This window comes from Daldinia caldariorum (genome assembly GCF_022478825.1).
Source record: "Daldinia caldariorum strain CBS 122874 unplaced genomic scaffold F4812scaffold_9, whole genome shotgun sequence".
Lineage (NCBI taxonomy): Eukaryota > Fungi > Ascomycota > Sordariomycetes > Xylariales > Hypoxylaceae > Daldinia > Daldinia caldariorum.
The window spans coordinates 641,173-668,453 of record NW_025953045.1 but is presented as its reverse complement, the minus strand read 5'-3'; the positions used below and the strand labels follow the sequence as shown (position 1 = coordinate 668,453).

General features: G+C 47.9%; 8 protein-coding genes across 8 annotated transcripts; 2 read left to right on the top strand and 6 right to left on the bottom strand.

Moving 5' to 3' along the window:
- Positions 1–72: 72 nt before the first annotated feature.
- Positions 73–1,226, bottom strand: F4812DRAFT_459620 (uncharacterized protein; the record flags this gene model as incomplete). The annotated part of the gene is made up of 2 exons (XM_047937582.1): positions 73–986; positions 1,058–1,226. The coding sequence occupies 2 exons, from the start codon at positions 1,224–1,226 to the stop codon at positions 73–75; spliced, it is 1,083 nt and encodes a 360-aa protein (XP_047789830.1).
- Positions 1,227–3,678: 2,452 nt separating this feature from the next.
- On the bottom strand, positions 3,679–5,622 carry F4812DRAFT_399792 (ankyrin). The gene has a single exon (XM_047932199.1). The coding sequence runs from the start codon at positions 5,379–5,381 to the stop codon at positions 3,966–3,968; it is 1,416 nt and encodes a 471-aa protein (XP_047789829.1). The 5' UTR covers positions 5,382–5,622; the 3' UTR covers positions 3,679–3,965.
- On the top strand, positions 5,591–8,097 carry F4812DRAFT_429839 (uncharacterized protein). The gene has a single exon (XM_047934307.1). The coding sequence runs from the start codon at positions 5,960–5,962 to the stop codon at positions 7,853–7,855; it is 1,896 nt and encodes a 631-aa protein (XP_047789828.1). The 5' UTR covers positions 5,591–5,959; the 3' UTR covers positions 7,856–8,097.
- Positions 8,098–9,945: 1,848 nt separating this feature from the next.
- Positions 9,946–10,997, bottom strand: F4812DRAFT_399721 (uncharacterized protein). Its single transcript, XM_047932198.1, has one exon. It carries the CDS (start codon positions 10,826–10,828, stop codon positions 10,061–10,063), a length of 768 nt encoding a protein of 255 aa, XP_047789827.1. The 5' UTR covers positions 10,829–10,997; the 3' UTR covers positions 9,946–10,060.
- A 3,360-nt stretch (positions 10,998–14,357) lies between these two features.
- Positions 14,358–15,846, top strand: F4812DRAFT_459616 (uncharacterized protein; the record flags this gene model as incomplete). The annotated part of the gene is made up of 2 exons (XM_047937581.1): positions 14,358–15,395; positions 15,604–15,846. 2 exons carry the CDS (start codon positions 14,358–14,360, stop codon positions 15,844–15,846), a joined length of 1,281 nt encoding a protein of 426 aa, XP_047789826.1.
- Positions 15,847–16,522: 676 nt separating this feature from the next.
- F4812DRAFT_451298 (Zn-dependent exopeptidase) lies at positions 16,523–19,267 on the bottom strand (the record flags this gene model as incomplete). Its single annotated transcript, XM_047936190.1, has 2 exons — positions 16,523–16,705; positions 16,766–19,267. The coding sequence occupies 2 exons, from the start codon at positions 19,265–19,267 to the stop codon at positions 16,523–16,525; spliced, it is 2,685 nt and encodes an 894-aa protein (XP_047789825.1).
- Positions 19,268–19,832: 565 nt separating this feature from the next.
- Positions 19,833–23,443, bottom strand: F4812DRAFT_429829 (vacuolar protein sorting-associated protein 35). The gene is made up of 4 exons (XM_047934306.1): positions 23,102–23,443; positions 20,815–23,026; positions 20,592–20,738; positions 19,833–20,541 (listed from the first exon to the last, which is right to left on the bottom strand). The coding sequence occupies exons 1-4, from the start codon at positions 23,236–23,238 to the stop codon at positions 20,374–20,376; spliced, it is 2,664 nt and encodes an 887-aa protein (XP_047789824.1). The 5' UTR covers positions 23,239–23,443; the 3' UTR covers positions 19,833–20,373.
- Positions 23,444–23,947: 504 nt separating this feature from the next.
- Positions 23,948–26,578, bottom strand: F4812DRAFT_429827 (FAD/NAD(P)-binding domain-containing protein). The gene is made up of 4 exons (XM_047934305.1): positions 26,447–26,578; positions 25,656–26,383; positions 25,198–25,580; positions 23,948–25,029 (listed from the first exon to the last, which is right to left on the bottom strand). Exons 2-4 carry the CDS (start codon positions 25,949–25,951, stop codon positions 24,140–24,142), a joined length of 1,569 nt encoding a protein of 522 aa, XP_047789823.1. The 5' UTR covers positions 25,952–26,383; positions 26,447–26,578; the 3' UTR covers positions 23,948–24,139.
- Positions 26,579–27,281: the final 703 nt, after the last annotated feature.

Below are 27,281 nucleotides of genomic sequence, written 5' to 3'. Positions count from 1 at the left end.
TATAACCCAATAACTACTTAACCTAGGTACCTAACCTAACGTAATACCCCTTAAATTCGCAGCACAATTCGCCTATTCCTGATTATACTTCTCCCGCGACGCACCCGTCACCGCGTCGTGGCCCGAAAGCTCCGATATCTGCCGGCTGTCGAGGGTGCCCGAGGTCCAGCTGGAAGTCGTGAAGGCCCCCGGCTCGTCGCCCGCGAGCTCGGGTTTCTGCGCCGAGTTCGCTTCTAGCTCGGGCTTGCTGTTGTACCCGCCGTACCAGGCGGAGGTGTGCTGCGGCGGCGGGGGGGAGGGGGAGGAGTGGGTGGGCTCGATGCCGGCGGGCGATAATTGTTCGTCGTGGATTCCTTGAGCGGTGGCGAAGGCTTGCTGGGACGGGTGTGCTGGTGATGCTTTGGTATCGGGAGGCGGAGGGGACTGGGAGGAGGAAGTTGGTGCGGTTGCGGTTGCGGACGAGAGCTTTTTCCGCCGTAGAAAGAGGAAGGAGAGGAATATGAGCGCTGCGAGGAGCGGCACGCCTACGCCGACGGTCACGCCGACGATTACTTTCGTGTCTGAGGATTGGTCCCGCGGCGGGTTTGAGATACTACTACTACTACTAGACGTCGGCGCCGCGTCGGCATCCTGCCGGCTAGCAGTAGCAGAAGTCGACGTGGACGTGGACGTGGACGTAAGCGTGGGGACGGCAGTCGGGTTGAAGCTGATGGTGCTCCCGGCGGTGGGCAGGCGGGCGATCTCGTCGAGGCTGGACTTGCCGTTGGGGTTGCGGATCAGGGCCTTGGAGGCGGTGCACGCGCAGTCGGGCTCCTTCTGGATGGCGACCCAGTCCGGGTGCTTGGCGCACCCCGACCAGATGTCGACCTGGCTGCCCTCGCACCGCGCGATCGCCACGTACTGCTGGTCCGGGTACGCGTACTTGTTGGTGCATTTCGCCGAGGTGAAGGTCGAGTCCGTGCAGCCTGCGAGGTACGTGACGACGGCTATAGTATGTTAGTTAGGTAGGTAGGTAGGTATATTTCCTGTGCGGAGGAAGGAAGGAAGGAAGGCGTACTGTCGCTGTCGAAGCAAGCCGTGCTCGACATGCAAAAGTCCCCGGCGTAGCAGCAGGGCTGAGGGCCGAGCAGCTCCGAGTTCCCGCAGGGGAGGTATTTCGGGTCGGCGACTTGGCCCGGCCCGAAGAAGCACGTGCCCTTGGATATGAAGAGGTCGGTTTCGTTCATGTTTCTAGTCCTTTTGCGTGACGCTTGTTCGTACCTGACTCGACGGGTCTCATAATAAACTGGAGATGTACACCTATCTTTACCTATACTTAAGGTAATCCGAAAAGGTTTGGGGGAGAAGGGCAGAGAGAAAGAGAGAAAGAGCCTCTTTGATGCATTTCAATGGCAATTACCTATCAATGTCTGGAGCTACACAGATGGACTTATATTACCTTTACCCGACTGTCCTCTGCGATGCGCTGCTCATTAGCTACTAGATATTGAGGTATAAATGCGTACTAGGCCCTCTCGAGATCTTACTGCAGGTCGTCCGATAATGGTGTGTGCCACGGCGTCTAGAGCCTTCCGTAGTTGGAAGGACTACTTAGCTGTCATACATTAAAGAGAAGGATCCGACTAAGAGGATCCGAGTCACGAACGAATATGTTTGAAGTATCTTTAGTTTGCGTTACGTTAGTGAGGAGTTCCTATATAAGACAGGTAGCTGTATATCCTTTTACCTTTCACGGGCCGTTTGAGGTCCAATTCATGTTTGTTGGAATGGCATCAAGTTCCCTTCGCAATGCTAATAATAGTATACACATAAGGCGTAAAAGATCAAGTCTGACTTGCAGATAAGTGTATATTTTACCGCAGACTATTGTGTCACGCGGGGAAGGGAAGGGGGAGGGGGGTCGCCATCTTATAGACATAAGTACGCGAGGTAGCCAACCAGCGTACAAATACGATATTCGAAGTGTTGTATGTAGACCTTTGCGTGACGCTGGAGAGTATGACAATATAGGAACTGCATTTTGTTAGTCCTCTCTTGGCGTACGACGTGTATGGTTATAAGATCAAAGGCTCCTAGGAAGGAGACCCGTACGCGCGCTAGGTAGTTGATGCAGAGGTAGGTATATTATTCATTCTAGAGTTTGGCAGCTCCCCTCTTTCTGTAGCTTTTATACTTTGGCTCGAGACTAAAAGCAGTATTAGGACGAACGATAGATGTCGCATCTGGTTGCTGGTATTCTGAGGTCACATTGGGGTTGATTCAGAACGGCATTAATACATACTGCTTGTCTCAGATTCTATGTTACCTTGTTCCGATTGGGACTCGCTGGCACATACGAACGCGGTAAGCTCGCAGCTAACCATACCAGATACCCATTCTGGGAGAGCACGTTGAGACCTGTGATCATCGTAGTCAAGTTACGTGCGTCCGATATCTTAGCAGTCTATTGAGGGTGTCCTACCAATGCCCCCCCGCCCCCCCCCCCCCCCCCCTTTCCACAACATAATATTGTAGTAACTAGGTGTAACCCTACTAATTATATCTAGGATAGTAGAAGGATCAGTAGTATTGACCATAGATCCCAAGTATTTAAGTATCGGGTCTGCAGCTTGCCTTGGACTTAGCAACCCCCTCTTCCCCCCTTTTCCCCGAGGCTCTTCTTGTGACAGCCCTATATCCCCGCAAGTGGCTAAAGACGTGCATGACCAAAATATACAGTCAGGGTCCAAAGATATCCGGCCCACCTCGAAATTCGCACCAAAATCGGCCATTTGCTACTTTGTCACTCTGCTATATATTCACCAATAAAAGTGGTAAAATTGAGATCTTAGTTTTATTCTGTAGAGATTTGAGTTAGATATATTCTTTGTATATAAGAGTCTTCGATACATTCAAATTTCGTAAAGCTACCTTGGTTAGAAGTTGAGTCATGTTAAGTTTTGGAGAGTTCCCCATACAAATCCCGATTTTCGGTATGAGAAAAAAAATTAAAAAAAAAGTCAACTTAAGTCAGCTTTCAACCACGGTAGCTTTACCAATTTTGAGTATATAAAGAACTTGTGAATGCTAATTTTAGCCTATTTAGATACCTATAACAGCAAGCTCAGAAATTATTTTTATCATTTTTATTGGTAAAGTTATCACAGAGTGACAAGGCTAAGTTTTGGTATAAAATGGTGGGTGGCCCGGATAAATTTGACCCTTTACGGTAGGTAAACGTGAAGGAAACGATATCTTTGCGGTGTTGCACGAGAGATCCTGTGATGCATGTCGTACGTAGAGTGACCACTAGAGACAGTAGCAAGTGTGCAGACTGGTGATATATTAGCGCTTGCCCCTCGAAGCACCTTCGAAGAAGCTGCGTGTGCTCTTTATATACTACTATCCTAGTGGATCTATCCCCAATTACGTCCTAGTCCCCCCATACCCCTGACAGATGTCCGACATATACATGTCAAGAAGGTTTGATGCTCTTGATGATGATCGATAGAGAGTGAGTGTCAGGGCCGTACATGCAGTAGGTATATTGAGGCGTGATCTAGTAACGCCCGGCCTTCTATTCTTTCTTACGAGGGAGCTGGCTCCCCCCCTTTATATAGCAAGTGTATCTCTGCTATGTCCACATATCCCTGTCAATATGATCAATCATGCCTCATCTGTGACATCGCCTAAATTGATTGGAAGGCTACCTAAGTACCTACTTAACATAGTGAAAAGAGTTGGGGGGGGGGGGGGGGATGTACATAAAATCCAAAGCTCTCAGATACCTCACACAATTTGCCAGTAGTGTCCCTGTTGGTAAAACGTTTGAAAGGGTCTTCCGTACCACAGGCCCATCTCAGGACCTAAACTATTACCAAACACCTTGATCCAAAGCACTATTACATGACAGACCGTCCCATCCAATACGTTTCTAAAGCGAAGAGAACATCCACTCATAACCATGGCTTGTAGGAAATGCGGATTCACTTCGAGGGTTTGATCATATACTTCGGATAGCCATATGCTTCATTCATCCTTGACAAAAAAAGTCCGCTGGATACCCTCCACAGGCAGACTGCTAGGACAAAGTCTGGTTTAAGTATTTCGTCGACCTTTACCTCCTGCTCTTCCACATTCTGATCTCCTGCCTTCTTTTCAGATTTCGACAAAGGATTGAATGATAAAGTCCTCTCCGCCCGTTTCGGTTCTGTATTGGTGAGGGGTGATTTGGTTAAGCAAGCGCCATGCGCTATCTTCATGCCCGTTACCACGTAAATCGACGCGAACCTGGAATAGTCTGGGTTTTCTTTTCGAGCCATTTTCATGCATTCGTCTCTGTATTCTTGGGAAGGGTAAAAGAACTTCGTCTCTATGTTGTCAACTTTGATGGTGTTGTATCCTGTCTGGTTAAGTTTAGGTGCAAGTCTCTTCGCCATAGCTTTTGCCCACGGGCCGTATCGCCCCGTCTTGGCCTCGGTCAGCGACACTTTAAACCCGGACAACTTTCTGCCGTAGATATGATCCTTATTGAACAGGGGGTTATTTATCTGTTTGGGGAGAGGGTTCATGCTTTTTGGGCCCGCTACGAGCGCCCCGAGATCTAGGGTTCCCTCATGCAGAGTGGGAAAATTGAGTTCCTTATGCAGAGTGACAAAATTTGGAAAGAGGCAATAGGCTGGCATCACTCCCAGTCCACCTGTATTCCACTTTTCGGCCGATAGCTCTCCTATAACGTCTTGTTTGCCGGCGAGGGCGGCTATATCGATCGGTGTCCTCATACCCGTATCTTGAAGACGTTCGTCTGCACCATGTTCTAGTAGCTTCCGTACCGTTTCAACGCTTCCGCTCTCAGAAGCCAGATAAAGGGGCGTCTTGTGCTCTAAATCTAACAAGTCGATATTCAACCCCACCTGAGTCCTTTTCTTTTTAACATCGTGTGTATCTTCAGCCGTCGGATCCCCAGTGTTGCTTCCGCCTGCCTCGTTTCCCGCATCTGAACTCGGTTCTCCTCCGTCGGTCGATTTGCTTCCTGTAGTAGTTTCGCTTGTCGTAATTTTATGGTTCTCTTGTAAAAGCGTTCCCATCATGTTGGAGTCGCCGTTTTTCGCTGCCCAGTGAAACGCAGTCATTCCATTCTTGTCTGGGATATAAAGTCCTGGCCTGTACTTTAGCAACTTGCTTACTGCTTCTACTCTCTCGTTCTTAACTGCAATTGCTAGTGCAGTCATGCCTTTGCTGTCTTCAGCGTCGAGGTTTAGCTCTTTTCCTTCTAGTAGCGAGTCTATCTTGTCCGCATCCCCTGTCTCGGCCAATCTAAGTAGCTCCTGTTCGTCGTGAGATTGGCTATCATTTTTGAGCCCATCTGGCGATTCCACGGCTGTTTCATTTTCAGCAGGCATGATTTTTTTTTCCCTCTGTTTTTCGTTTTCTTCTAGAAAAGAAAGAAAAAGAAAAGAGAAGAAAAAAGAAAACAAAGCGATCTGGCCTTGGAGTAGAACGATGTACCGGATGAGATGAATTGAATAGATTTATTCGACGAAAGTCTTCGAGATGGCGTTACTGGATATTGTAATTGAGGTGAGTGATTGTCAGCTCAGAGCGGGGGACTGACGGTTACATTTTCAAAGCCCATGTGTAACCTCCATATCGACGTCCAATACCAGCTACCCACGTTAGATAGAGATAAGTACCTTATGACTACCTACCCAGCTGAATATGAAAATTTGGCCAATAGTATCCGCACGCTTATTCGAGGCAGTTTACTAAATATTGGCCAAGGGCCAATAAGCCGGTTTAGGTTGCACTCGTATTCTTGTGGCTGCAGTTTACTCTTATCCGTAGAAAGACACGGATGACCTTATTAAATAACGGGAGACAAACCAAGTTCATGGGCCTCTCTCTCAGCTCCCATGTTGGGGCATTGAAAGTCTCGAGCTTATTCCAGATGACCTGAGTCTTATATCATTTCTTAATCGTGATGGCTACCGTCTTCAAGCTCCCAATTGAGCTCGCGTTACTTCTCTATCTATCGACCGTAGCTATAGCACAGGACCGCACACAGCCTTCTCAGCCCGACGATAATAATGGTTTGGTCGGGTGGCAGCCCAACCCTACCCAGCGCGGAACTGCGAGCATCCTCGAGAGTTGTATCCTGACCATCGTGGCCTGTACTTGGACTATCCAACATCCAAACATCCCTAAAAAAAAGCCAGCGACCAGGCTGGGAAGATTCTTGCACCATCTTAAGTGGATGGCTGCAACAGTCCTGGTCCCTGAGTTTATCCTGGCCCTGGCGATCGACGAGCATCTCTGGGTCCGCAACACTTGGAAAGAGTTGAAACGAGTCAATGCGAAGCGTAGCAAGCGTAGCAGGTGTTGCACATTTGCTTTGGAATATGAAGAAAACTATGACTGGAAAAAGAAACACCTTTACTATGCAAACATGGGTGGCTTTCGGATCAACATCATGGGCGATGCCACGGATAGCCAGAACAAACCAACTAGAATCTTCCCTCTCACTGGCAAAGAGCTAATACGATATCTGAACATAAAAGGCCCAGGCCCCTACGAGCCACCATCGGTACTGGCAAGAATGTGGTCAAAAATATTAAAGCCCGTTGGTGCATCGGAAGCATCAGACTCACCAGGAGTACCAGAAACATCAAAAACATCGGAAGGATCAGGAGCACCAGGAGAACCAGAACCATCAGAACCGGTCAAAGCGCCAATTTCAGAGGCTCATATCGACCGTCTGGTTAAGAGGGAAGCCTTAGCAAAGGCAATCGCCCTCCTACAAATCTTTTGGATCCTAATCTCAGCCATAGCTCGAGGATGTTTCCACCGTCCAATGTCTCAGCTTGAAATTATGACCGTAGCTTTTGCTGCTTGTGCAGTTGCCACGTACATAATACGCTGGAATAAACCGCAGAATGTCGAAGTTTGGACTGACCTTGCGAACAAACATTATGACTTGAGGAAATTTTACGAGCCGCACCGCTTTCGTGATACCATGAAACGGAAATCGCTAAATGGACCTCGGAAGAATCGCGGACCCTGTTTCAGAAATGACACTCTACGGCCTTACCATATTAGTAAACTCTTCCTTCCCATCTTGATTATTTGCATGGTTATAATCGGTTCTCTACATCTGATAGCATGGGACTTCTCATTCCCGTCCGAGGTCGAGACAATCATGTGGAGAGTTGCGTCAGTTGCATCGGCGGGTATCCCTTTATTACTTCTTATATGTTCCTATGCCCCACGTCTTTTCATTTGGGAAAGATGCTGTGGTTTTGGGACCAAGAAACACGACATACGGCAGAAAGCCGATGACTTCAAGAAGCACTGCCGTTGGACATTGGACTTCGTAAAGCTCGAAGCGCAGCGACCAGATTCAGATCAGAGCCTTAAGAACCTCATGGGTAAGTTGGATAAAATTCAGGAGAAGCTGAAAGAACCCGCGGACAAGCCGGAGAGTTATCATGACATCTTTACAATCCCTGTCTTGGAGTCCATGATCGATTTTTTCAACAAGAATTGGAATATGCCCGAGACAAACAGACCTCCTGACAGATTTTTAATTCATCTCGAAAGGCTCTATGACTACCTCACCAGGAAAGGTGACTTTGAACAAGAAATTCTCATCAGTCACGATGAAAAGGCCTACAGAACTGACACCTTTCCACACGAGACAGCTAAATCGAGGAGCAGGAAGATGGGTGACAAGATCTTGCTTGGCTCTATATATATAGTTACTATTTTCTACACGCTGGCACGCCTAATTATCATTGCAGTGGCATTTTCGAGCTTGCGGGAGATGCCTGCTGGAGTATATCAGACGACTTTCGCGGAATACTTGCCAAGGTTGGAATGAGAAGAAAAGGGAACGGGAACGGGAACGGGAACGGGAACGGGAATGGTAATGGTAATGGGAAACTTGGGCCGGTAGCCGCAAAACGAAGAGGTATGTTATCATTGGCTGTGGTTTGCTTTAGGGAGCGATAGTGTGTAACTCTTATTGTTAGTTATCTTTTACAACTTTACACTGTTTACTTTTGAGTCTGAATGTACAGTCTCAATCGTTTTCATAATAAAATATAACGCGTACTTCTGTGATTCTGAATTACCATGGGTGACGGTGCTGTCCGTGTGCGTGCGTGCCTACGCGTTGACATCGTTTTACCTTTGGGTAGGTACCTAGCGTGGCAGCATGACAGCTACCTCCTACCTAACCTAATCTTCTATTACCCTTGCACTAGGCATCTAGTCGATCAAGAAGCACTTGAGGACTCTTGAATTATGCCGATGAGAAACGATCGAAGGTTCCTCTATTCCCCTAGATGATAGCGGGCAATTATCGTCGACAAGCCTAGACTCGGCCAGCCCTATAATTTGTTGTTCTAGGCAAACATCTCAGTAAGTGCTTAGACATCATCCTTGGGCCGCCTTTACCAGCCAATGCTATAAATCTACAAGAAGGTCCTAGGTACTAGATCAACTATCTGTACTCAAGAATCGTGTGAAGGGTAAGACGTTGATAGCACAACTTCACTTGCGAACCCCTTAAGCCACTGTTTTCAGCCCCGTAGGTACTACGTAGAGATGTAGAGGTAAGGGAAGACAACCAACGCTGCGCCTCAATTTGATATCTATTTGGTAACCAATACTAGGATAACTGTCCAAGTACCTAGGATATTGTGACGGGATTGGCTTCCCGTAACTGATCTGCAACTTACCTAATCGAAATTCTGTGTAGGTACTTATAAGCTTGGCCCCTTGGCCTCACTGCTTTGTCGAGACCTTCCCCTCTTTACATTTTTAAATTGGAGGTTTTCGTTTCTATATCGATCATTACACAACAGTAGTCTAGTTCCCCGCTGGGCTGTTCGAAGGAGGTTAATTATCGAACCGAATAAATCATGAAAGCAAACTGACCCCTTTTCAGCTCACGCAAGTACAACGATGGGATACTCGTTTCAGGGGTCCAAGATAGATAAGCAGTTGCAAATTGGCCAACCAAGTTCTGTTAAATACTACCAGGAACACTTAAAAAGCAAGTTTTAATATCCGATGAGCCAGCCATATGCAACCGAGTGGTGTCACGTCGCAGAGCATGCAGTAGGTAAAACAACTTCGTTGTTCCTCAAGGAACTCTAACTACAGTTGCTTTGAGACCAAAGCTATATACAGAATAACTCCTTTGTTCCAAGGAGTCTCAAGTGAGACTCCTGACAAGTGGTTTATTTGTTTTAGCACTAAGCTTTCTTGTTGGCTCATACTATCTTTTTCTGCCCGGTGATGATAATAAACAGAAATAACATGCATTGGCTTATCTGGGCAGGAAACTGCCATGAAAGACAGAAGTTTCTGAGGGCATTCCAACTTTTCCATGTGCTTTTCTTTTCATCCAATCTACCTACCTAAGCTATTTCCCTTCGAATTTCTAGTGAACGATTTATAATAAGATACCCTGAACTCACCCATAACCGGTAATCAACCTTCATTTACTTCGAAATTTACTTCAATCTTTTGATTTCTTCTGCTTCCTTGGGTAAGCAAGCTTTATTATGATCAAATGCTTTGTGAACTAAAGCCTCTCCCTCCCACCTTAAAGCTCACAATGGTATAATCACTTTTAACTACATGCGCCTATCTAGATAGGTAAGTATAGTTAGTTATTCTATGAAGCAATGAAGACATCTGTTGACTCGGCCTCCTATTGGGTGAGGTTCACTTTAAAGTACTTCCAGGTTTTTTTTTTTTTTTTTTTGCTACCCAACCCGCATTCAATCGTAGGATTTATTACGCTTTAGATAGATAATACGGATATATGCATATTCGTAAGTTGTTTTTCCAAAATATCATCAGCATTCAGCTGCATTCCTCCAGGTTGTCAGCTAACCGAATAAGCAGAATTTTGAACAATTTTCATTATAACCCTAGTAAAGGCTAGCATTGTAAGAGGTAGAGAACTCTTCCCAAGTACCATCTAATTTAACCCATGACTCTCCCCTTTGTAATAACCACTTTTTCTTACGCCATCCTCGGTAACGATGAACTAACACAAGCAATTTGCACATTATAGAGGTAAGCATAACTGTGTTCGCAGGAACTCCGTTAGGCCTCTCTCGATGGAAGCGGATAGAGCCGCGAAAATAATCATGTTGGTAGACGACGGTGGGGGGCAGTGTTGGACATCCGGGAGGATCTCGAGCTCCTCGATGCCCCTGACGCGGGCGAGCTCGCCAACCCAGTCGAGGCTTTCGTGCTTGAGGTCGAAAAGAAGCTTCAGGTCTGCAGCCGTGAATTCTTTCGGCCCTTCCCACGTCGCAATGGGGCGGCCACACTGGACGACCAACCGCAGCTTTCTGACAGACCCGTTGTTTTCAAGGAACCGGCACACGCGTTGCCACTCGCCCCGGTCGTTGTTGTAGGGGTGCACGGGCCCCCGCTTGTACAGGGATATTTCGCGGATAAGCCCGCGGCTCTGGGGCGTTAGGTCCGAAAGAAAGGGCTCGACTGCCTCGATCGCGTCCCCGAAGTCAAATGTATGTCTGCCGTACAACAAGTATGTCGTTTCTTCATATATCGTCTTGTTTACTCTCATGATAGATGTCCAGAAGTTGACGCCCTCGGTTTGGAGTCGGTAGGTCGTCTCGTAACACCGCCGCTGAAAGCTCCGGTCTAATGTATGGAATCTCTTTCGCCGTCTGTTTTCTGTCTTCGGCAGCTTTCCAGCTTCTGCGTTCCGAATTTGCAACTGCTTGTGTCCGCCGTCGTCGAAGAGATATTCGAATATCATGAGCCGCACCTCTGCTGGAATGCGCATTAAAGGGGGTGCCTCCATGGTGTCTCGTCGTTCTTCAACCTTCCTCCGTGATCACTAATCCGTTATCATTAAGAATCTAGTCTGATAGGAGGTACCTAATGCGATCCTATCTGATTAGTTTTACCCGACGGTGGAATATGTCTATATATACTCGACGCTGTAGAGCAATAACATACACGGAAAAAAGGAAAACAAAGATAATAATAGCATATAGCATCGACAACGATAATATTACAGGCCGACCTCTTATCAAAACATCGAATGACCAGCCGGGTTCTCAATTTCCCGGACCAACAAGGTCCTCCGTATCGCCGTAGACGTCAGCTCTCGAGCCAATCGCACATCTATTCCCGAGCTTAGGAAAAGCTAGCCTCGTAAAGCGGAAACACCCCCTGGGGTCTGATAAAGACGTTTGTTCTGGATCCTCTCTCTTCCGTGCATGCAGTTGGGACCTTGCATGGACCCTTTAAAAAAAAGATCGGCGATAATGGGATTGGATTCGCGGATTGGCACGCTTGCATATTCCTAATCATACCACGATCATATGTAGACCGCCTCAAGACCCCACATTAAAGTTTCGTTTTCGCCAGGTAAACAGGAAGAAACATATGAAGCCTCAACAAAAGAAGATTTCGTCGTAAGATGATGCGGGATAGTGTGTTTAGGCGTTAAGAAACCCGGGGCTTAGATAAAGAATATCCAAGTCTTCCCCATACCTCCAGATAAACTCAAATATGTTCTCCGTACTCTCCGGATTCTCCGTACCTACCCGCCTTCTTAAGCAATAGGTTATTGAGCGGGTTCAGGTGGAGCTCTCGGAAACGTGGTGGATTATAAACACGACGTACTATTACACAGTATCTCCTTTCATGTGATAAGGGAAAAGACGTGATTCCGAACCTAGTTGAAGCTCCACCAAGCAACATACGTATCCAACGCTATCGTCTAAACTTTTAGATATCCTTTGGTCCTGCAGCCCTGTAGATACCTAGCCTTATCGTGAAACGGGCCTGTATATATACATAGTACGCCATGGTGCAAATAGCGGTCTCAGAGCTGTACACGAATTACAATGGACTGAAACTGGGTCAGTAAAATTTTGCGTTACGAAGCCAACCGCACCTATAATATAACGTAGCAGTTCTGATGACTCATCATAACCTAAGTTACCAAGTAATAACTTTGTTCTATAAATATCATGCTTAGGAATATAAGCTACCAACAGGAAAAAGATGAAAAAAAAAGACAGCGGAGCAAGTTGAAAGAGCAAGTTGTTTACCTTATTAAAGGGGGTCTGCTAAATAGACTTGGACTTATTAGGTAATAACGAGTTTCTATGACGAATAGAGTTAACGCTGCAAGTAGGAATTAAGTTACCTTAGGTTGGGTAGGTGGCTACCTTAAGATAAGAAAAAATTCTAAAGAAAGGTGTGACTACTGAAATAAACGCCTGGGTACATGTAGTATCAACATCAACCCTGATTAGGGTACCTATCTAAAAAAGAAACCTGGATTTGAGAAAGTTCTAAAGACATATTAGGCTAGTCTTTCAACTACCTGATTCAGAGAACGAACAAGTACAAATGCAACAGTGGAATAAAATGCCTTTCAAAAAGAAAACCAATAACTACATAAATCGTAGGAAAGGATGGAAGATAACCTATTTCTCATTCTATAATAATAGAGTAGTGCTGTTTAGACACTAACGCGGATGGCTGTTATATAATATCGTCACATCGGCATATTAGTTATCACAAAAGAGTCAAGTCTGCCTGAGACAATAGGTCTAGCGCCAAACCGTTCCAAGTAGCAAAATTACTTAATATATGATTTCGAAAAAAAAAAAAGAAAAAAAAAGTTTACGCCGAGTTTGAGCCCGGGCCGTCAATTTTGTGAGACATACGCACTTATACAATTATATAAGCGTCCGGGATGTATGCATGACTAGCGTATCGCGGAGCTCCGAGAGGCAGTTCCGGTTACTCCAAAGGATGGCCGGAGGCGCCGGGGACCAATTCCGGGAGGGCAGCACCCTCCTAGACACCCGGAATGCTAAGCCTCAATAGATCACTTACCTTAGGTACCTGTACCACACCTATAATAGATTTTGCAATTTATTGCAGTCAACAAGCAATTCGTACGTACGATTAACTACCTACAAAGCAGGAACAAAAACAGGCTTTAAGAGGAGAAATTATTGGAAGAATTGTATTTGACGGTCCATGGTGACATACCTACTGCCTGCACGCAGGGAACTAGCTTCTAGCTGATAACAGCTAGTTGCTACCGAATAATCACACCTTGCAGCATGGCGACTCCAACGTGCAGTGTCGGCGCATGCAAGCCATGATGGCGTTATGATTAGCCATCAAGCATCTTGTGATCTTCTACCAGTTTCTATCGGTCAGTTCTAACCATCTCCCAGAGAACTTTAAACTTCTCTGTCAAGGCGTCTATCAAACCTTTAGTAGCGGCCCGCCTTCTGATACTCTACATCAATAAAGTAATTAATTAATGCGAAAGCTACTTAGTGCAATTTAAATAACTCATACGAACAGTTCTTGTAAACATTAAACATGCGTAGAAACTATAGCCCACCACGAATCGAGCCCCGGCCGGCTACCTGCAGCATCTCGAGCCCAACCTAGGGGGTAGGTATAATTTTCAGTCATGGCGCCCAATACCTATCAATTCACCAAGACTTTGGTAAGCACCTACGTGCAAAATTGCCACTGGGACGTATTAGGGATAGAGTGATCTTCTAGGAATGAAGGTATAAGATATATCACCTTACAACTAGTACTATGTAAGGGACACGCGCTCATAGATCACCATAGGTACTGCCTACAACACTTGCTATCTCTGTCTCTAGTATTCACTCTACGAACGACATACATACATGACGAGATCTCTCTGGTAGGAAGAAAACAGCTAAGAAGAGGAGATCTCAGAAATTTGACGGTCATCTGACAGTAGGTATACGTATGTACCCGTCGTTCCGTTTGTTCTGTTCGTAAGGCAACGTAACAACTAGGTAGGCAGATGGCAGCTACGCCGGCTGCGTTAGAGAGATAAAAGGCAGAAGGAGGCAGGTACCGCACCTACATAGCGGGCAACGTGGCCATGGCAACGGGAAGTAACCTAGCCAGCTGCCCAGCAGCGTTAGGAAATCGTAGTTGCATGGCAACCCGTTTGGTACCCTTTTAGGCACTTCGAGCAGGAGTAGAAATTCTTCCTGAGAGACGGGGGAATTCGTAATTCTTTCTTCCTTGTGTCACAAATCAGTTTATTGAAACAAGAGGCTCGAATCTTGGAGTGCTGCCAAAAAACCTTCGAGTGTTGCAAACCTTGGAGCGTTGTAAAACCTCCCCCTCCTGAGTTCCGGATCTTCCTAATAATCATTTATTCTTGAAACTTCCAAGAATATGTAAGTCAACAAATAATAATTGGAATTGACTTCGATATAAGGAAAAAAAAGAAGTAAAAAAAATTTACTGATCAACAATAATATTATAGGTCGCCTACCACTAGAAGTGGCACAGCGGCTATGGCTCGGGAGCGCGATGCTGCCAAACCGGCGGTATCACCCCAGGAGCCATCAGTGACACCCGGGACGGGACAGTCGTTATCCGCTTCGGTAGATACCGAAGGAGATAATGTCGCTCCCAAATCCGAAGAGACTTCGAGTCCTTTGAGAGAAGTCGCACCGACTCCTAACACCCTGGCGGCGGACGCCACCCCGGATCTTCCAGAACCGTCATCGCCAGTGGTGCCTAAGAACAAGGCGCCTCGTCGCTCGAATCAGTCGGTGGCGACACCGACAAAGATCAAGGTGGAAGAGCTTGATCTGCCGTCTACCCCGACCCGGGTCCCGAAGCGCAGCAGGCCCGTCTCCGCCGCAGACGCGGACGACGACCAAGACGACACCGCATCGCCCCGAAAGCGTCGCATGGAAACACCTAGCAAGAAGCAGGAAAGTCGTTCCCAGCAGAGCAACCCGCCGCCTGCGACTCCTGTTAAGCGCGAGCCCGTCGAGCACGACAAGAGGGTCCGCTCGCCGACTTCCCCCGTCGGGCACATGGATAATGCGATATACCCGGAATACCCGGAGCTCGAAGATTTCGACGAGGAGGCGGACTGGCGCGAGGCGGAACGCGAAAACATGGGGTTTGTGGAATACCCGGAGAACCCGCAAGACCTGTATTACGAGGAAGAAGTAGAGGATGACGAGGACGAGGACGTGAAAGACAAAAGGGACCGGTACGACCAGATGGCATCCTGCGGTTACCTAGACCACTGCCACGACGACGAGCTCTACTTCATCTCTCCTAGCGCCCGGCGCCACTACGACCTGGGTCCCCGCCTGGCTGCCGCGGTCCCGTTCCACACCTCCCTGGCCCCGCCGATGTCTTACTCGCAGCCGCCTACCCCGCCGCCTCCCGGCGAGCCCTTCCACCACCCACATTTCCCCGACCGCAAGCCCCTTCAGTGCTCCCATTGCGGCGACAGCTCTGCTGTCAGCTTCAAGGTCATGATTTCGAGGACGACCCATAGTCCCGGGAGATACTTCTACAGCTGCAAAGAGGTACGTTCCCCTGATCCCCTTTTCTAGTCTCTCCCCCTCTCCCCCTTTCTCTCCCCCTTTCTCTCCCGCACGCCTAGATCCTTTGCACATCACATCACACCTAGTCCGTCACCTCCTTCCGAGCCAAGACCAAAACCAAGACCACCCACCCACCAACCTCTCTATCTACCCCATACCATTCTTCTAATCCTTCCACCCCGACCAACAGTGCAGCGAATTCACCTGCTGGGCCGACGCCGAGCGCATCTCTCCCTCGAACTCGCCGTGCTGGTGCCCGGGCGGCTACCCGTCGCGCGAGGAGCTCTCGAACGCGCAGGTGTGGCACTGCCGCACCGTCTTCTACAAGTGCGCCACCGGCCGCTGCGGCTTCTTCCAGTGGACCGACACCCAGCTGTCCGAGCGGGAAGTCAACCATCGTTACGGGCAGCGGCTGTACCAGAACGCCGGCTGACGGTCCAACGGCCTCACGGTCTCCCCCTAGCACGGTTTTCGGTTTTTTTTCTTCTTCGTCTAGAGCGCTGGGTAAAGTTCGATCATTACCTACCAGCAATGTTTCGCTATTCTCGTTGCGGGCTAGACTTCCATATTGTTTTGCAACTAGGTACCTACCTAAGTTACTCTCGAGAATAAGCTATGTATCTCACAAAAAGTCATGTACTAGGTTAGGTTAGAAGGATTAAAGAGTTTGTAAAAAAAAAGAAAAAAAGGTGATTCGCAGATAAGCTAGGTTCGGTTAGGTTTAGGTAGATTTTGTTCAATTCCCGCAAGGGGGCCTCCTTTCACGAAATTCATCTTTTGTTTTGTTGTTTTATTTTGATTTTTTTCTCTTCTCTAATGAAAAAAAGTAACACCCTCGAGTCTTGTTCCCAGCCGAAGCCCTCGAGTTAGTTTTCATGTGATGGTGACGATGATGATGATGATATACCCTGAAGTAATCTACTTTAGTACCTAGACGTACCTATACGTATAAAAGAGGCTGGAACCACCTTATAGATATATATAATACAATGGTGTGGCTCCCTTCCCCTTTCGCCTTCCAAAATTTCCCCGTCAACGCCGAACAATGCACCACTCCCATGACTTACAAGAAGCTCCCGGGAAAAAAAATACGCGCTTCGAAACTTCTTTTATTCTATCAGCGCCTTAGCAGCATCTGTGATGATCCGCGCAGTTTTGTCGATAATCTTCTGGACTAACGGCCAATCTTCTGCGTTGACAGCATCTCGTATAGCTGGGAAGTAGGCCTCGTCGTACCCGGACCACAGCTGCGGGCCGAAGATGACATGTTTGAACTGTGTTCGGTTCGGAATCTGTAATAAACTGTCAATATAAGGGGTCGGGATAAATAAATATAGGTTATTCAAACTCACCCCGCCACCGAGCTCCAAATCTAGAAGTCCGGTCTCGAAATTCGCCATGCGGCTATTGTAGTCACCTCTCCGTTGACCTAGGCCTACCGGCTCCCAGCCGTTTGACGATACGACGCTTTGCTGCCAGTCCGTTTCCCACTTCTCAAATTCGAAAACAGCCTTTTCAACCTCCTGAATCGCATTCTTGATAGGCTCTAGATTGAAGTGCTTGTTAAGACCTTTATCCTCGGCCCATTGCCACAGGTCTCCCAGATATCGGCCCAGAGCGAGGGCGTAATTGCCCATATCAAAAGGTAATATCGGCTTGTCAGACAGCTCTAGAATGAGAAGCCCAAGAACTTGGCTAAGTAGGTTGTGGTATATGAAGCCTTGGTCCCCAACACGGTCCATCCAGTCGAAGTTATCGTATGAAGAATGGTAAGGATGAGCAGCCCCGCCGAATCGAATGTCGATAGAGCTGGTACCTGCTATATCCTGGAACGCCACATAGTCGCTACCGGCACCAAGGCTTTCGAGCTCCCCGTTACGTTCATCCCACAGCGTGCGAAGTGTAGCATTCAGAACAGGGTCGAAAACTCTATCAATTACCTTGTAGACAACTTTGCGGAACACCGGGGATGCGGCAGCGTGGAATTCCTGGCCCGAAATAGCAGTATCGAGGTTGATATATGCGAAAGCGTTCTTTTGGAGAGTCTCAAGGTTCTGTTCAACGAACTCGGTACTTCCAATCAGGTTGTACTCCTCGGCATCCCAACTCATGAACTCAATCGTCCGAAGAGGCCGCCAGCCCCTAGCTAGAAGATCGCCAAAGATGCGCGCCACCTCCAGCATGACAGCCGTACCCGAATTTGGATCAGTTGCGCCAAAGGCCCAGGAATCACGATGATTACCGATGATGATGGATTTTTCATTCTGTTCGACACCAATAATTTTACCGTAGACGTTCCAGATCTCCTGTCGTTCCACCTCGTCTTGTTCATTCTTCAGCCGCACAATTGGCGACGAAGAATTCCCTGTCCACCACTCGACTTCAGGTACGCCACCCTGCCAGTCTTCCGGACATCGTTCACCGAAGCCTTGGATATGCTTCAAAAGCACCTGGGCATCACGCCAGGCGAGGGGAAGACTCGGGATCTTAACGAGGCCAGCCGTCTGATCCGTCGTCATGCGCGGTTGACCCTTCTTGCTTCCCCAGCCAGGCGTGAGTACGTCTCCGACTACCCAGCTCATCAGGCTGACCGCTCCTCGTTGAACACCATCATTGGGCATATATCGTCCAAGAGGTGCCGGCTCCCCTTTCAAGAAACCATCATCCGCCGGATCACTATATATGATGCATCCGGCAAACCCGGCCAGCTCGGCGGCCTTAACCTTCAAAGCCCGATCAGTCTGGGTACCATAATAGCGAACGAGCGCGATCGCGCCCTTGGTATCAATACCCTTATCGGCAAGCCTCTTGAAATCCTCTCTCGACCCGTAGTTGGCGTATATTAACGGGCCCCTCACGTCGCCTGATTTAGAATGACCATGAAACACAAACGTCTGGCGGCCCGCCGTCCTTTCACCGAGCTCTTTCTCTTCGAGAGCGGCTTTCCACTTAGCGTGCTTCCCATCTTCGGACATAATCTCAACAGCTCTACCGTCGGCCTTGGGGTAATTCAGATATACGTAGTAATCGTCTACCGTAACGTCCTCCAAGCCGAATTTTATGAAATCATTCCGCACGTCCATCGCGAGCGCGTAGTCACCCTCGGTCCCCGCGATGTGCGCATATCCCGTGAAGTGCCTTAACCTATTCCTCAACATGTCCGAATTGACTTCGGCCTGTACATATTGACGCACAGCTTCGGGATCGAACATGTGGCCGCCGATACGCCTCGTCATGTTTGTAAAGATGTCGCTTACGAATAGGAGGTATAGGAAACCTAGGACGAGGAAAAGCGCAAGCAACCTACCGATCAAAAGTATAATGGCGGCGCTGTTAATATTCGGCATCCTAAACCTTCTCCTCGTCTCGCCGGATTCGGTATCGGGATTATTTGCAGCATCGCTCTGTCGAGGTAATCGAACAGTAAACCTGGGGAGCCGCCATCGCCATTTCCACTGCGGTAAAGAAGAAGCTATCCGTTTCCTCCACGATGAAGAAGACGATCTCGAGCTTGAATCGTTTAAGGGGTCCTCAATTTCCAGCTCCTGCATTTCGCGCCGAACCTGCGCATCCTCCCCATCGCTTTCGTCATCATCGAGGGTCCATTGCGATCCTTCGTCGTCGGATTCCACATATGGAGGTTGGTATCCCTGGGGCGCACGCCTCGACGAGTCGGTCTGCCTAGGACGCGAAAGTAGGGACTGCGCTTCCGTCTCGTGATCGGGCCTTGTATCTATAGGCGAAGAAGGCGGGGGCCAGTTTGGTCGAGAAGATCCAGGGTTGTTACCACCGGTCGCTTCATCGTAGGTGGGTATAGGTGGTGGTGGTATATACTGAGACTTTTCGGAAGGCATCTTGGTGGTACAACGTCATTGATATCTCGCGGGTAATAAGTAAGAAGAAGAAGAACAAGTTAGGTAAAAGGTCGGAGTTTCTAAAATAGGATACGTTCGTCTGGTGTCTGGTGTCTGGTGTCTGGTGTCTGGTGAGTTAGGTTACGCGTAGATACGGGGATTTGCTTGCTTGTCGCAGTGATTAATAAAACGAGTGGTTAAAAGCCGAGTGCACGATAAAAGGAGCGAAATTGATTGGAATAGGAATTTGAAATCAAGAAAATAAGGCAAGCATAAGACCAAGTGCCACCGTAGTGGGCATTGGAGAGTAAAACTAGGAGAAATGATTTATTAAGAGATTATCAAACAACATGAGGCGAAAGATTAGAAAAAAAAAGTAGTTGGGATTCCGCTTGTCTCAAACAGTGTTCTGAATTCAATTCAACCTTAGGTCTCTCTGTCTCTTTCTCTCGTTACCAGTTGCGGAGCACGCGGGCGACGAATCCATCAGGTTAGTCATCAAAGCACTGCCACATTCAGGGGGTATTGCCCAGTACATTATTATGTTATTGTACAGCTGCATTATGTACATGCATTACCTAGTACCTAGGTAGGCTTTCTATATTTATTGGTAGGACGAAATACCGGATATAAATTACCCATCAGCTGTTACCTACCTTAGGTACATACTATGTAAGATGGACAAAATGAAATGAAGTCATTAACCTTACAAGATACAAACAAACTCAAAAATCTAAAATCTAAAGCCATTTGCGCAGAATATCGGATGCTTGGCACTAGGTAATTAATTTTAGGTAGCTCTTAAATGCACATGCCTAGACTCCTTTGAAAAGGCCTGGGAAGCCCAACGAATCCTTGCAAACCGTCAGAATTATACATATGTACACGGTTATCTTCAACAAACAGGACGGCGGCGACGCTCTCTTTTTCCCCGAAAAAAAGAAAGAAAAAAAAAGAGAAAAAAAAAACAACTCCTTTGGTACAATTTCCTCGCTACGCAAACCTTAGGTACGTATGCCGTAGTGAGCTGTCTCCGTGACACTATGCAATTGCTTGAATACGAACCCAGAGTCTTCCTCGACCATACTCCTACATCTTAGGTATCATCATTTTTGTGGGTGCAAAACCACTCCTTCATACTGTCTCGATGCGATATTTTCCAAAGTATGCTTAAAATGTCGCCTACTGTTCTCAACGCTGGCCGAATCCTGCTGGTTCGTGCTCAAGTTCGAGTGGATCAACTCAATGAGGCCATTGATGTATTTGGTAGTGACCTGTATGATAGGTGGTTAGCTTCGCTCGAGTAGTAGGACAAGTTACTTACCGATTCGTTCTGTTGATCGAAGTAGTATACATAGCGATCCAAAATTTCAACAAACAGTTCGATTGAAGTCGCTTGTTCCATGCAAGAGTCTGCAACACGGAGAGCCCGTTGCAAGCATTCTAGTACTCTCTTCCCATCTCGGTAGAGCTATAAAAGTCAGCTTGGTCCCTTTAAGGAATTTGATAAGAACCATAAGGGGAAGAGGAAGAAAAGAACAACTTACACCTTCATCCGACTCATCAATGGCGGTTATTGGCGTTGCCCACCATAGGTGACTCGCTAGATATACCGCTCTACATTGGTCCGGTTTGCGCAGCAGCTTACTTCCATGGAGAGCGCACTTTGTGATGAGGGTATCATAGTTCTCTTTCCCGAAGTTCCTGGTCTGGTGTAGCGCATTGGCAATAATACATACTGCTTGGAATTGGGCCTTGGAATCGGAAATCGCCTCTTCGTAAACTGTGAAAGCCTGTGCGAAGAACTCATATGAAACCTCTTCAAAACTTGTCATGTCGGCGGATTGACCGCAAGCACAGAATAAACGAAGAGACAGTTCGGCAGCACCAGACCCATTGACTCTTGTGTAGATACCGGAGATGGCAGAGTGCATGAACTTATATAAGGCGCTTAGCTGCGTTTCCCAATTGTCGTCATAGTGCTCCCTAGCCTTAAACCGGCGTGCTAGTTTCATACCAGCCGTGATTAGTGGAGGAGTTGTTGTGCGGATCCTCTCATTTCCTTCAGCGAACGCCTTACGAACCATCTGAAGAAGACGGAACTGTGTATCGTTAGTTTCGCCGTTAAGCAGGTGCACGATCCGAGCTAGCCAACCCTGCTCTTCCATCGTTTCGTCTGTTTCTAAAGCTCGTCGTTGAGGGCCGCCAGGGTACCCAGCTGGAGGTTGTGAACCTTCCTTGATTAATACCTTAAGGATCTCGAGAACATTCTCAAGCTGTGCTTCCGTAGATATTGCGGTTTGGTTCCTTAACAAGGTCCTAGCAACTTCACCTGCAACAGCCCTTCTCGTCGGGTAGGTTTGGGACTGAAAGAGAGGTACATATGTGGGAAGCGACAGAGCCGTGAATATGGATATATATCTCTTGAGAGGGGCCTGCAGCAGTGCGAGTAAGCTCTGCTGTGCTGGCGCAGAGTGGAGGTCAGCGCTATTGGCATGCTCTTTAACTTTTTGGTTCGCATAGTCAAGAATCTGGTCCACGTAGTCTAGTCGATTAGGGTATATATTTAAGGAAAGGTTGGTGAGGGAGACCAATAACGCAATCGTGTCTTGGATAGGGAGATGCTGCGCGTTGACAAGATTGTTCACTTGTTCAAAGAAGACCTCGTACAGTTTGATATTAGGAGGAATTGCACGTTCCTTCTTAGGGGTTGGAGGGGAACCGTCTTGCTCGTTGTCGACAGCTGTCGTCTCAGTTTCTGCAACTGATGGAGCAGGCTCCGGTTCCGCCGGCGCATTAGCCTCGACAGGCTCTGAGGGTTCGCCATCAGCATGCTCTCCGTTTGTGTCGGTAGACGCTGCATCTGGTGTTGGCTTTGCTTCCTGCTGTTCCTTCCCTAGCCGCACCTTTTCCAGGAGATTTGACAGAGCTTCTTCTTCCAGTTTCGCCCTGTCTTCGACAACCCCTTCTTGTGATTCCCGCTCAGCGTAAGCGGATAATCTATCCATCAAGCCAATGACGATAGCCTTGACGTTGACGTGAGGGTTCAACCTCGAGACGGCAGCCAGGAATTGGTCTAGTGTATGTAAATGGAACTCGTCTGGGAAAACCTGAGTGATTATTTCTAAAAGATACTCTTGAGCCAGAACATCACGGCATTGTACCACCTGTTCCAATAGCGGGGCCAGGATACCGTTCTTGTAAGCCTCAAGATCCACTAATTGGCTCAGCCGTACAATGTTGCTGCCAACGAGGAGCTGCAACTCCTTCCGCTCCCTGGTCCTCTGCTCTCGCTCCCGCGAATGGCCTTGATGCTGCAATCGTACCCAGAGCTTGTTCATTTCGACGAAGTTCGTTAAGATGAAGTTGATAGAGTCCTGGAGGTTCCCTTCAGGACCGTCGCCGTCGCCGGTAGGCAGGTAGTCTCGAGCCTGGCCGGATAAGTAATAGCGGAGGAAAAGACCACGGATGGGATGCTGGACACCACGGCTCATATCCATCATATCTTTCATTAACTCCTTAACTGGCGCCTCGGGTATAGACATATATGCGGTACCGACGGTTATCATGAGATACAGACGAGGGATAATGTTCCCGGCATACTGGACGAGCTCGTAAAGGTCGGCTAGGTGGTTGTGAGGATGGTTTTCGCGAAGATGGACGGAAAGATAGCGCAAGGCATCGAAGACGGCCATGTATAGCTCGTAGTATTGCTTAGGACCTAGACTGCTCGTCCGCAATTCGGCGACCAGAGTAGAGCTGTATTGTTCGGTTAGCTAGCTAGGAAAGCAACAGAATAAAGTATTGTAGCAATTGGAGCGTGATCGGACGTACCAGCATTTGAGAGCATCCATAAGTTTGCCCGGAGTATCGAGACATTTGCGCATAAGTGCGGTCTGCTGGCGCACGGCAACCAAGGCATCTTCCAGCAATCTCGCCTGGTCCTCAGGCGGAACGGGTGTAGTGGACATTTTCGGGCGTTATGTCGATAATAATGGCGGAGTCTGCAAAGGAAAGGAATACGGTAAAAGCTCAATAATATCTCGCGCAAGTCATTGGGTCGCCGTTCGTGAAATTCGATGTCCAGGTGCAGGAAGAGCTTGCAGCAAAGCAAGGGGTCCTTGAGAAATCGGGATGCCTGGCGCAGTTGACGTTTTAGCGGGACAGATACAAGAGATACAGCAATTACAGCACTTACCTACATGTACCTAAGGTAAAGTCCAGCTTACGGGAGCCTACCTAGGTACTTGGATACATCAATACGTAATCTCCACATGCAGCTTGGCAGCGTGTTGGGAGCATTCTTCAGCCACATAACCGGACAGCCACAGGGGTTCATTAAAGTTCCATGTCGGCAGCTTCAACTTATTCGCTTCGACGCACGTGCCACCTTGTCGATCTACTCGATAACCTTAACCACCTCGTAAATTCGAACGACTATAAAAATGCATGTGATAGTCTCTTGAAATGTTCTACAAAACACCAACTGGCCGCCCAACATACCGAATTGCTAACGCAATTACTACGACAAGAGCAATTCTCACAATAAACACATAAACATCTAAGTCATACTTGGTAATCTCACTGAAATGCCAAACAGTAAAACGATTTTGTTTCAATTTCGCAAAGAACCTAAAGTAGGTATAGCAACGCTGAAGGAGGTATTCCACAAACATCTAGTTTTGTTCAAAAATATTCGCTTTAGGAATTTTAATTATTTTTTTTTTCTTTTTAAAAAAAAAGTATAGATTGCTTCAAACCTTATAGTGGAGTGATTTACGATTAGTTGTTCTAACAATATGGCTGCCCAAAATTACGAACTGCCCAATACACCTGTAACCACCAGGCCCTGAAAACTATTCCAAAAGCACATCACAATTCAATCTTTATATGCCCGACGGGAAATGTGGCACTACCACGCAGATATTCCCTCCAAGATAGGTAACTTATAACGATCAGTATCGCCATCGACGTCGCCAACCCCATACGATAGATACCCCCCAGGCTCAGAAAAGGGGCTACCACATTCCGCTGGTTCTTCCTACTAGCCAACGCCCTCGCGGCCTGGTTAGGCATGGGATGAACCCAAGCGGCCCTCCCCTTGATCGACTCCTCGCCGTCCACGAAGTCAAGCACCAGCCCGTTGCGTATGCTCTTCTTCAGCGCGATCTCCAGCATCAACGAGTCCATCCACCTCGGGAAGCACGGCATCACCCAGGTCTCGAAGAACCACAGCAGGATCGTCCGCTGTGTCGCCTTCCGGATCTCGTAGCCCGACAGGTTGCACCCGTGGTGCGCGCCCGCCAGCCGTCCGTCCTGGTACCGCTGGAACGCGGCCGACAGTACCTTGGTGCTCGGCCCGGTGCCGACATGCTCTTCGCTCGCTGCTGCTTCTTCGTCGTTGTCGTGATACTGCTTCAAGACGCCATGCAGGATGTTGGTGAGGGTGAGCACGTCTTCCATGCCGTTCATATACCCTTGCCCGGGGTTCGGCGTGAACTTGTGCGCCGCGTCGCCCACGAGCACGATCCGCTCCCAGAACCAGCGCTTCAGGACGCCTTCCTCGAGGTTTGTCATGCCGGCGTCGATGCGCCTCGGGAATACGTCTTTGACCTTCAACTTCGTGCCAACGGCCACATCGCCCCACCGCTCGCCTACCGCAATCACGTCTTCCTCCGTGTACCTGGTTGGCTCCCTAGTAGGTGTCGGGAGACGCTCGTAGACGAAAATCCAGCCCCGGCCTTTACCAAGGAAATATTGTACTTTAGTAAGAGTTAGTGATTGCTTGCTGAAGTTAAATACTTTGAGATCTGTGTTTGTTCCTTGCGGTGCAGAATACTTCCAATCAACCTCATTGAGCATGTCCCACCTTCGGGGTGCCCCCCTTCCCCTTCCCCCTTATTAGTAGAAGAGTCAAATGGAATACATACGACTATGGTCACGGCCCAGCGAACTTCCACATAAACCCTGAGGGCCGTCGTGCTTGCCGTCCTGCAAAGGGAATGAAGCCCATAGCATCCTGTACTCGGCTACGAACGGCTTCTCCTGGTCGATCTTGATTTTTGGCGAAGCCTTCAAGGAGATACTGCGCATGTGCTCCCAGACAGCACTGTGAACGCCATCCGCACCAACAACGACAGATGCGTCGTACCTCGTCCCGTCGGCGCAGCGAACCGTTACGCCTTGGTCGTCGGATGTAACTTCGATTACTTTCTTATTAGTTAGGACACGAGCCTGGTCCTCTTCGCTCAGGCCCTCGTAAATGACTTTGATCAGCTCGGCTCGGTTGAAGATAGAACTCGAGCAGCCAAAGCTTGATTATCAAGAAGTTACGCGTCAATATCCCCGAAAATAAATTGTGCCTGGGCGGAAGCAGTGTCTGACTTACTCGACTGTAAACTCATCGAAAACCGACAAGGTATTGTACTGGCGGCCGTCTTCGGTACACATTTGAAATGCGAGGCACTCCACGCTTATCTCGCGGAGACGCTCGTACAGTCCAAGCTGCTTGAAAGCACGCATCCCGTTAGGGGCGATAACCAGAGTGGCACCGGCTTCCTCTAAGACTGTCGGTCTACGCTCAAGGACGACGTATTCGATTCCGGCTTTCGACAGCGTGTGGGCCATAGTCAAGCCCACGGGGCCACCACCCACTACAATAACTCTAAACTTCCTGTCAACCATTGTAAGGACAACTCTTATTCGTTTAAGTAGTCTTGAGAAGTAGCCTAATATGGTATTTGAGAAAATATTCTACTTCTCCTCAATATTAGTTCCCAAGCCAAATGTAATCTATGCGACAGGAAGCTGTAGCTCTATTATATGAAACCTCGTTGTGTAAGTCGACGAATAGGTAACATCAATGATAACCAAAAATGGTATGTTCCGAGAAGGTGACATTATCTGCAGCAGCGGGGTAGTATGTGCAAACGGTCTCTTTTTATTCCAGGTAAAATATGCTATACGTTAGGTACTTAAGTACCTAGGTAGGTATGATTAAGTCTTCTCTCCGAAGCGGACAAGGCGCCAGCCACAAGGCGTTGCAGACGCAAATCTCAGACACGGGCTTAGGAAGCAATTCGCCAACTCCGCGGGTTTTCCCACTCCGGATTTCGTCTCGCACAATCCCGCTTGTTAATACCTAATATCCACTGTGACGGGGCGGATTGTTCTTCTCACAATAGCAGCAACGAGAAAGATGTCGGTAGACCGAAGTCGGTTTAACTTTATGCTATGACGGGGCTGTTCCAATCAGGACCCCATATGATTTGATGGATTTGGAATGTACCTAGGGGAAGCCAAGCAGCTCCATCGTTTGTGCGAGAAACCTATTGTGGCATTGGCTGATGAAACAGACTCACGCGGGAATTGTTCTCTCTCATGCAAAGCTCCTTTTGTGGTAAGGGTTGCGGCATGGTTGTAGCAGATGAATCTCGTGGAAGGATTCTACAGAATCCATGACGCAAGGGGCATGAAAAGAAAGATGAAATAAGGCTTAAATGAGGTAGCGCAACCTTCGTATAAAAGAGCCATATCTACATTTGCCATCACTCTCGCCTCTTACCTAATCTCGGATAGCAGACTACTGATACTGTTACCCTATACTATTTAACTAACACTAGAAGAATAATTTCATTCGTGGCCCGATGATTAAAAACTATCAATGCCCGAGCATGGCCATTATGGTTGTAGTTTCGTATATGAAGTGGGCTTAAACAAGTATACCTTACAATGGATATAGAGTCGATTAATGCCACGTTATGTATAATCGGTGCATAGGTACCTTATATTATTTACGATCAAAGATCCGATTGGAACTGCAGATTATCATGCTTTAAATCACGCCCCTAACGCCATGTCTCAATGGACGACCAGATAATACGAGGCGTTCTTTAGGTGTATCTCCAAAAAAAAAAGGGGGGGGGGGGGGGGGGGGAGAAGAAGAAAAAGAAAAACAACAAGAAGAATTGTCCAACAACCAAACAAAAAACACACAAAAAAGGAAAAAAATAAA

Bases quoted from the DNA above. Each gene is read 5' to 3' on its own strand.
- F4812DRAFT_399792 (XM_047932199.1), bottom strand. From the start codon at position 5,381: ATGCCTGCTGAAAATGAAACAGCCGTGGAATCGCCAGATGGGCTCAAA.
- F4812DRAFT_429839 (XM_047934307.1), top strand. From the start codon at position 5,960: ATGGCTACCGTCTTCAAGCTCCCAATTGAGCTCGCGTTACTTCTCTAT.
- F4812DRAFT_399721 (XM_047932198.1), bottom strand. From the start codon at position 10,828: ATGGAGGCACCCCCTTTAATGCGCATTCCAGCAGAGGTGCGGCTCATG.
- F4812DRAFT_429829 (XM_047934306.1), bottom strand. From the start codon at position 23,238: ATGTCCACTACACCCGTTCCGCCTGAGGACCAGGCGAGATTGCTGGAA. The intron at 23,027-23,101 runs GTACGTCCGATC...CGAACAATACAG, and splicing joins ATGGATGCTCTCAAATGCTG to CTCTACTCTGGTCGCCGAAT. The intron at 20,542-20,591 runs GTAAGTAACTTG...CCTATCATACAG, and splicing joins TCGATCAACAGAACGAATCG to GTCACTACCAAATACATCAA.
- F4812DRAFT_429827 (XM_047934305.1), bottom strand. From the start codon at position 25,951: ATGGTTGACAGGAAGTTTAGAGTTATTGTAGTGGGTGGTGGCCCCGTG. The intron at 25,581-25,655 runs GTAAGTCAGACA...TTGATAATCAAG, and splicing joins TTCGATGAGTTTACAGTCGA to CTTTGGCTGCTCGAGTTCTA. The intron at 25,030-25,197 runs GTATGTATTCCA...CTCTTACTAAAG, and splicing joins GCTGGGCCGTGACCATAGTC to TACAATATTTCCTTGGTAAA.